Source organism: Salvelinus namaycush, chromosome 8, assembly GCF_016432855.1.
Source record: "Salvelinus namaycush isolate Seneca chromosome 8, SaNama_1.0, whole genome shotgun sequence".
NCBI lineage: Eukaryota > Metazoa > Chordata > Actinopteri > Salmoniformes > Salmonidae > Salvelinus > Salvelinus namaycush.
The window spans coordinates 65,403,506-65,417,874 of record NC_052314.1 but is presented as its reverse complement, the minus strand read 5'-3'; the positions used below and the strand labels follow the sequence as shown (position 1 = coordinate 65,417,874).

Here is a 14,369-nt window from a genome sequence, read left to right as displayed (position 1 = left end):
ACCAGAGAAGGCTCGGCCTCTGACTCCGACTCGCTGCTTAATGGGGAGAACAGGTTGAAAGTTTCTGTCGGCTGAATGAGCGACAATAGTTGAGCATTCCTACAGCATTTCCCTCCAGAAGCCATGAGAATGTTGTCCGGCTGCGGGGACTGTGCGAGGGGATTTATACTAACGTTACTATCTGTACTTACTGGTGGCACAGACGCTGTTTCATCCTTTCCTACACTGAAATTACCCTTACCTAACGATTGCGTCTGAAGCTGGGCTTGCAGCACAGCTATCCTCGCCGTAAGGCGATCGTTCTCCTGTATATTATGAGTACAGCGACTGCAATTAGAAGGCATCATGTTAATGTTACTACTTCGGCTGTTGGAGGTCCTGACGAACCACGTCCAGATAAAGCGTCCGGAGTGAAAAAGTTGAATGAAAAAAAAAAAGTTGATTGAGGGGAAAAACTAAAAATATAAACGGTAATTAAAATGTCAGGTAGCAAAGTAAGGTGATGAAATTAATAAATGTTTTTGTAGTGTCTGAATTCATGCTTTCTTCCATTAGTGAGTCATTACGTCAATGAGTTGATCTGCCTCTTCTTGCATTAACTTTATCAGTACTACATTATAAAACACTTGTTGTGGAGAGGATTTAGAACTGCAGCGGTTGTTTTGTTTTGTTGCCATGGTGACAACAATGTAGCAGTGGCACAGTGAAGTTGATAAATAAATGCATTTAGTGGATTCTTTTTTTTTACATGACATACAGTGGGGCAAAAAAGTATTTAGTCAGCCACCAATTGTGCAAGTTCTCCCACTTAAAAATATGAGAGAGGTCTGTAATTTTCATCATAGGTACACTTCAACTATGACAGACAAAATGAGAAAAAAAATTCCAGAAAATCACATTGTAGGATTTTTAATGAATTTATTAGCAAATTATGGTGGAAAATAAGTATTTGGTCAATAACAAAAGTTTATCTCAATACTTTGTTATATACCCTTTGTTGGCAATGACAGAGGTCAAACGTTTTCTGTAAGTCTTCACAAGGTTTTCACACACTGTTGCTGGTATTTTGGCCCATTCCTCCATGCAGATCTCCTCTAGAGCAGTGATGTTTTGGGGCTGTTGCTGGGCAACACGGACTTTCAACTCCCTCCAAAGATTTTCTATGGGGTTGAGATCTGGAGACTGGCTAGGCCACTCCAGGACCTTGAAATGCTTCTTACGAAGCCGCTCCTTCGTTGCCCGGGCGGTGTGTTTGGGATCATTGTCATGCTGAAAGACCCAGCCACGTTTCATCTTCAATGCCCTTGCTGATGGAAGGAGGTTTTCACTCAAAATCTCACGATACATGGCCCCATTCATTCTTTCCTTTACACGGATCAGTCGTCCTGGTCCCTTTGCAGAAAAACAGCCCCAAAGCATGATGTTTCCACCCCCATGCTTCACAGTAGGTATGGTGTTCTTTGGATGCAACTCAGCATTCTTTGTCCTCCAAACACGACGAGTTGAGTTTTTACCAAAAAGTTATATTTTGGTTTCATCTGACCATATGACATTCTCCCAATCTTCTTCTGGATCATCCAAATGCTCTCTAGCAAACTTCAGACGGGCCTGGACATGTACTGGCTTAAGCAGGGGGACACGTCTGGCACTGCAGGATTTGAGTCCCTGGCGGCGTAGTGTGTTACTGATGGTAGGCTTTGTTACTTTGGTCCCAGCTCTCTGCAGGTCATTCACTAGGTCCCCCCGTGTGGTTCTGGGATTTTTGCTCACCGTTCTTGTGATCATTTTGACCCCACGGGGTGAGATCTTGCGTGGAGCCCCAGATCGAGGGAGATTATCAGTGGTCTTGTATGTCTTCCATTTCCTAATAATTGCTCCCACAGTTGATTTCTTCAAACCAAGCTGCTTACCTATTGCAGATTCAGTCTTCCCAGCCTGGTGCAGGTCTACAATTTTGTTTCTGGTGTCCTTTGACAGCTCTTTGGTCTTGGCCATAGTGGAGTTTGGAGTGTGACTGTTTGAGGTTGTGGACAGGTGTCTTTTATACTGATAACAAGTTCAAACAGGTGCCATTAATACAGGTAACGAGTAGAGGACAGAGGAGCCTCTTAAAGAAGAAGTTACAGGTCTGTGAGAGCCAGAAATCTTGCTTGTTTGTAGGTGACCAAATACTTATTTTCCACCATAGTTTGCAAATAAATTAATAAAAAATCCTACAATGTGATTTTCTGGATTTTTTTTTCTCATTTTGTCTGTCATAGTTGAAGTGTACCTATGATGAAAATTACAGGCCTCTCTCATCTTTTTAAGTGGGAGAACTTGCACAATTGGTGGCTGACTAAATACTTTTTTGCCCCACTGTATCTGCTTTAGTTTATTTCTTCCCTTCCCATTACCCTCATAAAACTGACTATCCTACCGGTCCTTGACTTCGACAATGTAATTTACAAAATAGCCTCCTACACTCTACTCAGCAAATTGGATGCAGTCTATCACAGCGCCATCCGTTTTATCACCAAAGCCCCATATACTACCCACCACTGCGACCTGTATGCTCTCGTTGGCTGGTCCTCGCTACATATTCCTTGCCAAACCCACTGGCACCAGGTCATCTATAAGTCTTTGCTAGGTAAAGCCCCGCCTTATCTCAGCTCACTGGTCACCATAGCAGCACCCACCCGTAGCATGCGCTCCAGCAGGTATATTTCACTGGTCATCCCCAAAGCCAATCCCTACTTTCGCTGCCTTTTCTTCCAGTTCTCTGCTGCCAATGACTGGAACGAATTGCAAAAATGACTGAAGTTATATCTCCCTCACTGACTTTAAGCATCGGCTGTCAGAGCAGCTTACCGATTGCTGCAGCTGTACACAGCCCATCTGTAAATAGCCCATCCAACCAACTACCTACCTCATCCAATATTTGTTTTTGTTTTTCTGCTCTTTTGCACACCAGTATTTCTACTTGCACATCCTCATCTGCACATACAGTGGGGAGAACAAGTATTTGATACACGGCCAATTTTGCAGGTTTTCCTACTTACAAAGCATGTAGAGGTCTGTAATTTTTATCATAGGTACACTTCAACTGTGAGAGACGGAATCTAAAACAAAAATCCAGAAAATCACATTGTATGATTTTTAAGTAATTAATTTGCATTTTATGGCATGACATAAGTATTTGATACATCAGAAAAGCAGAACTTAATATTTGGTACAGAAACATTTGTTTGCAATTAACAGAGATCATACGTTTCCTGTAGTTCTTGACCAGGTTTGCACACACTGCAGCAGGGATTTTGGCCCACTCCTCCATACAGACCTTCTCCAGATCCTTCAGGTTTCGGGGCTGTCGCTGTGCAATACGGATTTTCAGCTCCCTCCAAAGATGTTCTATTGGGTTCAGGTCTGGAGACTGGCTAGGCCACTCCAGGACCTTTAGATGCTTCTTACGGAGCCACTCCTTAGTTGCCCTGGCTGTGTGTTTCGGGTCATTGTCATGCTGGAAGACCCAGCCACGACCCATCTTCAATGGTCTTACTGAGGGAAGGAGGTTGTTGGCCAAGATCTCACGATACATGGCCCCATCCATCCTCCCCTCAATACGGTGCAGTCGTCCTGTCCCCTTTGCAGAAAAGCATCCCCAAAGAATGATGTTTCCACCTCCATGCTTCACGGTTGGGATGGTGTTCTTGGGGTTGTACTCATCCTTCTTCTTCCTCCAAACACGGCGAGTGGAGTTTAGACCAAAAAGCTCTATTTTTGTCTCATCAGACCACATGACCTTCTCCCATTCCTCCTCTGGATCATCCAGATGGTCATTGGCAAACTTCAGACGGGCCTGGACATGCGCTGGCTTGAGCAGGGGGACCTTGCGTGCGCTGCAGGGTTTTAATCTATGACGGCGTAGTGTGTTACTAATGGTTTTCTTTGAGACTGTGGTCCCAGCTCTCTTCAGGTCATTGACCAGGTCCTGCCGTGTAGTTCTGGGCTGATCCCTCACCTTCCTCATGATCATTGATGCCCCACGAGGTGAGATCTTGCATGGAGCCCCAGACCGAGGGTGATTGACCGTCATCTTGAACATCTTCCATTTTCTAATAATTGCGCCAACAGTTGTTGCCTTCTCACCAAGCTGCTTGCCTATTGTCCTGTAGCCCATCCCAGCCTTGTGCAGGTCTACAATTTTATCCCTGATGTCCTTACACAGCTCTCTGGTCTTGGCCATTGTGGAGAGGTTGGAGTCTGTTTGATTGAGTGTGTGGACAGGTGTCTTTTATACAGGTAACAAGTTCAAACAGGTGCAGTTAATACAGGTAATGAGTGGAGAACAGGAGGGCTTCTTAAAGAAAAACTAACAGGTCTGTGAGAGCCGGAATTCTTACTGGTTGGTAGGTGATCAAATACTTATGTCATGCAATAAAATGCAAATTAATTACTTAAAAATCATTCAATGTGATTTTATGGATTTTTGTTTTAGATTCCGTCTCTCACAGTTGAAGTATACCTATGATAAAAATTACAGACCTCTACATGCTTTGTAAGTAGGAGAACCTGCAAAATCAGCAGTGTATCAAATACTTGTTCTCCCCACTGTATATCACTCCTGTGTTAATTGCTAATTTGTAATTACTTCGCCACTATGGCCTATTTATTGCCTTACCTCCTTACTTCATTTGCACACACTGTACAGTCATGGCCAAAAGTTTTGAGAATGACACAAATATAGATTTTCACAAAGTCTGCTGCCTCAGTTTGTATGATGGCAATTTTCATATACTCCAGAATGTTATGAAGAGTGATCAGATGAATTGCAATTAATTGCAAAGTCCCTCTTGCCATGCAAATGAACTGAATCCCCCCCCCAAAAAATCCACTGCATTTCTGCAGAAGGCTTCAGGGCGCCCAAGAAAGTCCAGCAAGCGCTAGGACCCTCTCCTAAAGTTTATTCAGCTGCGGGATCGGGGCACCAGTACAGAGCTTGCTCAGGAATGGCAGCAGGCAGGTGTGAGTGCATCTGCACGCACAGTGAGGCAAAGACTTTTGGAGGATGGGCTGGTGTCAAGAAGGACAGTAAAGAAGCCACTTCTCTCCAGGAAAAACATCAGGGCCAGACTGATATTTTGCAAAAGGTACAGGGATTGGACTGCTGAGGACTTGGGTAAAGTCATTTTCTCTGATGAATCCCCTTTCCGATTGTTTGGGGCATGTTTGGGGAAAAAAGCTTGTCTGGAGAAGACAAGGTGAGCGCTACCATCAGTCCTGTGTCATGCCAACAGTAAAGCATCCTGAGACCATTCATGTGTGGGGTTGCTTCTCAGCCAAGGGAGTGGGCTCACTCACAATTTTGCCTAAGAACACAGCCATGAATTTAGAATGGTACCAACACATCCTCCGCGAGCAACTTCTCCCAACCATCCAGGAACAGTTTTGTGACGAACAATGCCTTTTCCAGCATGATGGAGCACCTTGCCATAAGGCAAAAGTGATAACTAAGTGGTTCGGGCAACAAAACATCGATATGTTGGGTCCATGGCCAGGAAACTCCCCAGACCTTAATCCCATTGAGAATTTGTGGTGAATCCTCAAGAGGTGGGTGGACAAACAAAAACCCACAAATTCTGACAAACTCCAAGCATTGATTATGCAAGAATGGGCTGCCATCAGTCAGGATGTGGCCCAGAAGTTAATTGCCAGCATGCCAGGGCGGATTGCAGAGTTCTTGAAAAAGAAGGGTCAACACCGCAAATATTGACTCTTTGCATCAACTTCATGTAATTGTCAATAAAAGCCTTTGACACGTATGAAATGCTTGTAATTATACTTCAGTATTCCATAGTAACATCTGACAAAAATATCTAAAGACACTGAAGCAGTAAACTTTGTGGAAATTAATATTTGTGTCATTCTCAAAACTTTTGGCCATGACTGTATACAGATTTTTCTATTGAGTTATTGACTGTTGTTTTTTTATCCCATTGTTTTTGTCTTACTGCTTTGCAGATCACAGTTGTAAAGGAGAACTTGTTCTCAACTAGCCTACCTGGTTAAATATAGGTGAAATAAAAAAATGAATTAAAAATATATCGAAAGGAATTGCAAACTGACCTTTTCTACTTTTAAACTACTATTCTACTTTCCCTCCTATAATATATTTCTGGAGTTAAACTGTAGGCCTGACAATAATTTTCTCTTAGTACTTCCTGCTCCAGACCAGCTGACTGTTGACTCAGTGGGCACCACATCGGCTACTGTTAGCTGGAGCCATCCACCAGGATTGGACCAAACCCAACATCATTACCAGATCTCCTACCACTGTCCAGGGACAGAACCACACATCACCTCCACATCTTCACCCAGCATCACTCTTCCTGACCTGCAATGTGTCACTCAGTACTCTGTCACTGTCTGCACTGTGCTGGAAAATGGAAAGCAAAGTCAACTGGTGTCAACAAACCTTACCACAAGTAAGGAAGTACCCTACTTAAGTATTGTGCCTGGTGTCAAAGTTTATTAAACTTGAACTAGTTCTAAAAATGAATATGAAATAGTCATAATGAATGTGTCAGCATGGGATGTTCATGCTTGTTTCTGTTCATGTGAGTCATTATGTCAATGAGTTGCCTCTGCTTGCTTTAACTTTAGAGGATTTACAGTGCATTAGGAAAATATTCAGACCCCTTGACTTTTTCCACATTTTGTTGCGTTACTGCCTTATCCAGCCTTATTCATCAATCTACACACAATAACCAATATTGACTAATTGAAAACAGGTTTAGAAATTGACGCAAATGTATAAAAAATATAAAACCTTATTTAAATAAGTATTCAGACCTTTTGCTATGAGACTCGAAATTGAGCTCAGGTGCCATGAGGTTAATATTGAGACTACCTGCCCATACCTTACCCCTACCTACTGTGCCCTCCGTAGTTATTGCTTGACTGTCAAGCATGTTTTCTTCTTTTGACTCTGTGCTCCAAAAGTTTGGCTTTAAAATCATGACTATGAGGTTAAAGTGCAAATCTTCAGCTTTAATTTGAAGGTATTTTCATCCATATCGGGTTAGAAATAACAGCGTAATGTGTAATAAAGTAGTGAAAAGTTTAGTATTCTCAGAATATCAGGTGCGGGCTGAAAATCTACGTTTTTACATTGCATTTTTTAGGGGGCATGAGAATAAATGAGGAGGAAACTCAAATGAACTTTGAGCGCTTTAATTCGAATTTTTACGTTGCAAACAGTAACAATTATTTTTCATGCCATGAAAAGTAGCGGATCTGACCAAATAGGTTCTGGAACACATCAGTCCAAAACTGAAAGGTGCCGGATCCTGTTCCCGCAGGATCCAGCTCAAATTAAACACTGATGATACAGTAAAACACATTAACACATTACCAACGATCTGACTTTAATAACTTGTGATTCAGTACATTTTCAGTGGTGGAAGAGACCCTCCAGAGTTGCTGCAGTGTGTGTTCTACTGGCTGTCATCATAGGCCTGTGGGATTCCTGTAAGTTAATGGTTTTTTATTAAACATTTGTAGTCAATGTTGTGATAGTTACACATTTTGATTTACTTTCCCCTTTTACAGATGCAACTGCAGAGCGAGACCATCTACAGAATAGTCTAAATACCAGGACTACAGCGAGAGACCAGCTACAGAATAGTCTAAATACCAGGACTACAGCGAGAGACCAGCTACAGAATAGTCTAAATACCAGGACTACAGAGAGAGACCAGCTACAGAATAGTCTAAATACCAGGACCACTGAGAGAGACCAGCTACAGAATAGTCTAAATACCAGGACCACTGAGAGAGACCAGCTACAGAATAGTCTAAATACCAGGACCACAGAGAGAGACCAGCTACAGAATAGTCTAAATACCAGGACCACAGAGAGAGACCAGCTACAGAATAGTCTAAATACCAGGACCACAGAGAGAGACCAGCTACAGAATAGTCTAAATACCAGGACCACTGAAGTAGACACGTTGATGAAGAGTCTAAACACTGCAACTATGGAGCGTGACCAGCTACAGGAGGAGATAGAAAGACTGAACTGGGAGAACAAAGGTAAATGTGTGCAAAGGGCCCCCTTTTTATTTGCTTGCTGATCCATAGTTTCTGTAGTTGTCCTGTTTTCTCACACACAAGCATATTCAATAAGTAGTATTTGCCATGGCCATTAGGACCAGAAACAAATTAAATTGACGGGAGCTGTGTTTTGCCTTTGCGCTCAACACACATCACAGGAGATCAGAGGTCATCAGAACTACCTAGATCTCAGATACTTTTATTTTTTAGGGGGTAGATCAGCTTTATTGTTGCAGATAGATTGTGGCTTCCATTAATGTAATTAATGGTTAATTTGTGGAATTTCTTTCCTTCTTAATGCATTTGAGCCAATCAGTTGTGTTGTGACAAGGTAGGGAGGTATACAGAAGAAAGCCCTATTTGGTAAAAGACCAAGTCTATATTATGGCAAGAACAGCTCAAAAAAGCAAAGAGAAACCACAGTCCATCATTACTTTAAAGAATCTCAAATATATTTTGATTTGTTTAATACTTTTTTGGTTACTACATGAAACCATGTGTTATTTCATAGTTTTGATGTCTTCACTATTATTCTACAATGTAGAAAATAGTAAAAATAAAGAAAAACCCTTGAATGAGTAGGTGTGTCCAAACCTTTGACCAGTAGTATATATATTTAAAAAATATATGTTTTCCTTATTAATTCCCCTATCCCAACCGCCCATCCCCTAATTGTTGTAAACGAATGGACAACAACACTTAGGCTTCTACTTCCAGCTTGTACATACTATATACATTTTATGGACAGTATATTTTACAATAATTATAATTTGCTTGTTTTTAGTCCCATCCTTCAGCTCCACTCAACACCTCCCATCTATATCTGAACACCATCCAGTTTTGATTTATATTTGCAACATATTTTTCAATTGTGATGTGATGTTTCACAAACATCTGGAACCTTTCTAGTCTCATAGAGTCCACATATTGTAACTTTAAAGTAAACATTTTTTGCTAGGAGTATTATTATATTATTGATCGATTGACTATGACTTTTTAAATCATCCAACAGTGCTATTTGCAGAGTTAGCTCCAGGTAAATGTTGCAATTCTTCAGTCATTCCTGAACCTGCGACCAAAAACAAGCTACATATGGACAATACCAAATCAATTGACCTAATGAGTCTTTCTCTAAGCAGCAAAATCTGTGGAGCTGGGATGGTTGTATCGCCCCCATATACAATGCATTCAGAAAGTATTCATACCCCTTCACTTTTCCACATTTTATTAAGTTACAGCCTTATTCTAAAATGGATTATATCCTCATCAATCTACACACAATACCCCATAATGACAAAGCAAAAGTTTTTTTTTTTTGGTGTGCAAATGTCATAAAAAACAGATACCTTGTTGACTTAACCTCTGAAGGATCGGAACCTTTTTTTCAATTTTCGCCTAGAATGACATACCCAAATCTAACTGCCTGCAGCTCAGGACCTGAAGCAAGGATATGCATATTCTTGATACCATTTGAACGGAAACACTTTGAAGTTTGTGGAAATGTGAAAGGAATGTAGGAGAATATAACACAATAGATCTGGTAAAAGATAATACAAAGAAAAAAACGTTAGTTTTTTAGATCTTTATAATGCAATGAAATGCAAATATATGACTAAGGAATATAGGCGCAGTTTAGATTTTGGCCACTAGATGGCAGCAGTGTATGTGCAAAGAATTAGACTGATCCAATGATCCATTGCATTTCTGTTCAAAATGTTGTATCAAGACTGCCCAAATGTGCTTAATTGGTTTATGAATACATTTAAGTTAATAACTGTGCACTCTCCTCAAACAATAGCATGGTATTGTTTTACTGTAATAGCTACTGTAAATTGGACAGTGAAGTTAAATCAACAATAATTTAAGCTTTCTGCCAATATCAGATATGTCTATGTCCTGGAAAATGTTCTTGTTACTTACAATATCATGCTAATCACATTAGCCTACGTTAGCTCAACTGTCCCGCCGGGGGGGGGGGGGGGAAGCGACACCGATCCTGTAGAGGATAACTATTCAGACCCTTTGCTATGAGAATTGAAATTGAGCTCAGTGCATCCTGCTTCCATTGATCATCCTTGAGATGTTTCAACAACTTGATTGGAGTCCACCTGTGGTAAATTCCATTGATTGAAGCGTACCAACAAGTTTCAGCAGCATTTGAAGGTCCCCAAGTACACAGTCGCCTCCATCATTCTTAAATGGAAGAAGTTTGGATAAACCAAGACTCTTCCTAGAGCTGGTCGCCCAGCCAAACTGAGCAATCAGGGGAGAATGGCCTTGGTCAGGGAGGTGAACAAGAACCCGATGGTCAGAGAACCCGCTCTGACAGAGCTCCAGAGTTCCTCTGTGGAGATGGGAGAACCTTCCAGAAGGACAACTATCTCCGCAGTTGTCCACCAATTAGGCCTTTATGGTAGAGTGGCCAGACGGAAGACACTCCTCAGTAAAAGGCACATGACAGCCTGCTTGGATTTTGTCAAAAGGCTCCTAAAGGACTCTGACCATGAAACCTAGATTGAACTCTTTAGCCTGAATGCCAAGCGTCATGTCATGTCTGGAGGAAACCAGGCACCATCCCTACGGTGAAGGATGGTGGAGGCAGCATCATGCTGTGGGGATGTTTTTCAGCGGCAGGGACTGGGAGACTAGTGAGGATCGAGGGAAAGATGAACAGAGCAAAGTACAGAGGGATCCTTGATGCAAACATGTTCCAGAGTGCTCAGGACCTCAGACTGGGGGCGAAGGTTCACCTTCCAACAGGACAACGACCCTAAGCACACAGCCAAGAAAACGCAGGAGTGGCTTCGGGACAAGTCTCTGAATGTCCTTGAGTGGCCCAGCCAGTGCCCGGACTTAAACCCGATCGAACATCTCTGGAGAGACCTTAAAATAGCTTTGCGGCGATGCTCCCCATCCAAACTAACAGAGCTTGAGAGGATCTGCAGAGAAGAATGGAAGAAACTCTCCAAATACAGGTGTGCCAAGCTTGTAGCGTCATACCCAAGAAGATTTAAGGCTGTAATCACTGCCAAATGTGCTTCAACAAAGTACTGAGTAAAGTGTCTGAATACTTATGTAAATGTAATATTTAAGTTTTTTTTTTTTATATACATTTGCAAAAAAAATAAATGTTTGCTTTGTCATTATGGGGTATTGTGTGTGGATTGATGACGGGGGGAACATGTCTTTTAAACATTAAACACTTTCCGAATGCACTGTATATAACATTCTATTGGTTGCACGAATGTTGTGTAATAATTAAAACTTTAAAACCTTTTTTTTTAAATCCAGGGTCGTTTTGTGTATCAGTTCATAAACCATGTACCATGGAATCGGTACATCAAAAATCTCTTCCCAACGTTGGTTTTAATTTTGAGTAGAACAGACATTTCAATATATTTCTGTTAGCTGCATGTGTAACAAGTCTACCAGTCCTATTTCTATAATGCATAAAGATTATACCGCTTTACATTTTTTTTACAAAAATATAGTGTTTTTAATCAATTAGTATATTGGAGTTTAACCATAATATTTGGATTAAACTGAAATTGCAACCAACTTTCTATGGCTTGTTTAAAAAATAGCGATATTTTGGGGATCATTTCATTTAAAAATAACCAAAGTGAGAGGTTGTAATCTGAATAAAGGGAAAAATGCCATTGTTGAACATGAGGTGTGACATTTTTACTAATTTGCTGGAGAACCAGTTCAGATTTAAGTATAACTTTAGTATGGCTGAAGCCTTTAGTGAGAGGTTTAATGTTTTTCATATTTAATAATTTCTGTTTCCCAAATTCATATTCATTATATAAATAGGCCCCTGTCAAAGATAGTAAATGTCAAACTTCTAGGGTCCTGTCCTGAAGGATGGAGAAGGTTTGGCTGCAGATGTTACTACCTCTCTACTGAGAAGAAAACCTGGAATGAGAGCAGACAGGACTGTCTGGAGAGAGGAGCAGACCTGGTGATCATTAACAGTGAAGAGGAACAGGTGAGAGACAGACAGAGAGAGCTACTTTATTTATTTGTCCGTCATGTATTATTAACAATGATTTTTCTGTGCCACAACAGACATTCATCAATGGGTTTAAATCAGTCAGTTATGTCTGGATTGGTCTGACTGATTCTGTTACTGAGGGGACCTGGAAATGGGTTGACGGCAACCCACTGACCACCCCAAGGTAAGAGACTACTGCTCTAATAACACTGACCACAGTGGAAGGTGTAGGACTGATTATCTGTGTTGTTCATACTCTAGGTTCTGAGAGAGGTCAGTCTAACTCTGTGTTGTTCATACTCTAGGTTCTGAGAGAGTGGTCAGTCTAACTCTGTGTTGTTCATACTCTAGGTTCTGAGAGAGTGGTCAGTCTAACTATGTGTTGTTTTTACTGCAGGTATTGGTGGAGTGGAGAGCCTGGTGGTGGTACGTACCAGAACTGTGGGGAAATCTATTACATATCATCAGGCCAAGGAGTATGGAGGGATTTGGGATGTTCGTTTTCACAAGAATGGATCTGTGAGAAATAGTTCTCATAGTTACTTTCTCTGCACTGCTGATTAATGAACTCTCTACTGTATGTTAATGATGGTCTGAAGACTGATGGGATTTGATAGAATGGTACTCTGAACTACAGGTAGGAGAGAAACGAACACATGCACACATTCAGACACACACACACGAAAACACTGATCCCTCTTGGGCCAAGAGCTGACACTGATTTCTGAAGTCGCAGGTTTGGCTACCGCGTCACGTGACCAGGAGCAACATGACTGACTAATGTCTGCTGCACAAGCTGACACGCAATCATGTATTCATACTGTGTGTCAAACAATGTGTATAAATAGGGGTATAACATCTGGAATCTACAAGGACAAGACACCTCTCTCACACCTCTACATTTTAAAGGTCTACTCCTAAACTTGAAGAAAGAAAAACTGGTGTAAATATGACGTTGTGCCTTTTAAGACAGAGTGAATGTTACTGTTTACATTTGAACTCATATTTTGTTAACTTCCTCTCCGTGGAGGCAGCACCAGAATGAAGGGTTGGATCATAAATAATCATCAGTTATCAAAACAGTGTCTAAGGTTTTGTTACTAAACTAACTGGGACTAATCATTGACTACAGTAGGACAGGTTGCAATGCAGTGCAACAAACAAGTCACGACCCCTGATGACCTTTAATACAGGTAGTGATTAGATTCAACTGTTTTGAAAAGTAGATATTATTTAGCAAGTGAATCTAGTTGTTTAATGGTTGTATTATATTTCAGAGAGGGAGAGAGAGAATCCCAAATGATACCCTATCCCTTTGTAGTGCATTCCTTTTGGTGAGTAGTGCACTATAAAGGGAATGGGGTGTCATTTGGGATTCTCTCACAGCCAGAGAGTTAGGCAGAATACAGCTTACTCACGACTCACCGTGGCCAAATGGAGGCCTGTTGAGACTCTTCAGTTGGCCATCCCAAGAGCTGGGTGACAAAATCACAACAAGGAAAACAAAAAGACTATCCAAACCAAACCAACCTGGTTGGGAGGCTACTTTCATATAGCTTCTCTGATCAGTAATCACCTGTCAATCATCCACACCTGAGAGCAACAGGGTTGGGGTCAATTCCATTTCAAAAAGGAAACACCACGTGTATGTTTAACCATTTCTTAGAAAAGATTACAATGTTCATACAAATATTTACACATGTTAAGTTTGCTTATGAGCAGTTTATGAGCAGTTTGGGTGCGACCGCAGCATGTGATCTCCTGTGTTTACAATCGGCAGGCATTTAGCTATGTGGGAATTGCAGGGAGGAACAGAGAATGGTGGCGATATCAGCTCTCTTCATCTGCACAGATGAGCTAAATTACTTTTTACAACTGTTCCTCTGCCCTGTTTCTGCACATCTGTTAACTGTCACATAGATAAGAGGATGTCCTTTCTACAATAGGAGAGAGCCAACTCTGTTCGTTGGGCTTTCCAACTCTGAACTATTTCAGTGATTGTTGATTGCTCCATGTTTTTGTAAATCTTATAATAAAGTTGCTGTTAGAAGAAATCTACAGTCTCTTTCTTCTTTAGAATGTCCACCAGACAGGTGCAGCAAGAGACACCAGCGCATGCTTGCGCGTGACATCGGGCATCGAGGCCGCATGTGTAGAACTGGTCTGTAGAATAGACCACATGTAAGTACAGTGTGAATCCAATTGGAAACAATATCCGCTGATGCGATCAACTGATGTCACCACACTCGGGTTTCTTTTATGAACTGGCTTCACTTCA

The 14,369-nt window shown here is 41.3% G+C and overlaps 1 protein-coding gene across 1 annotated transcript in view; it reads left to right on the top strand.

Moving 5' to 3' along the window:
• The window catches only part of LOC120053070 (fibronectin-like), a 32,082-nt gene extending 17,947 nt beyond the window's left edge, over positions 1 to 14,135 (top strand). Inside the window, exons 6-10 of the mRNA XM_039000321.1 lie at positions 6,195 to 6,464; positions 7,426 to 7,509; positions 11,946 to 12,085; positions 12,166 to 12,275; positions 12,489 to 14,135. Of these exons, the coding sequence (XP_038856249.1) occupies positions 6,195 to 6,464; positions 7,426 to 7,509; positions 11,946 to 12,085; positions 12,166 to 12,275; positions 12,489 to 12,621 (737 nt within the window). The 3' untranslated portion in view covers positions 12,622 to 14,135. The remainder of the gene's footprint in view (positions 1 to 6,194; positions 6,465 to 7,425; positions 7,510 to 11,945; positions 12,086 to 12,165; positions 12,276 to 12,488) is intronic.
• Positions 14,136 to 14,369: the final 234 nt, after the last annotated feature.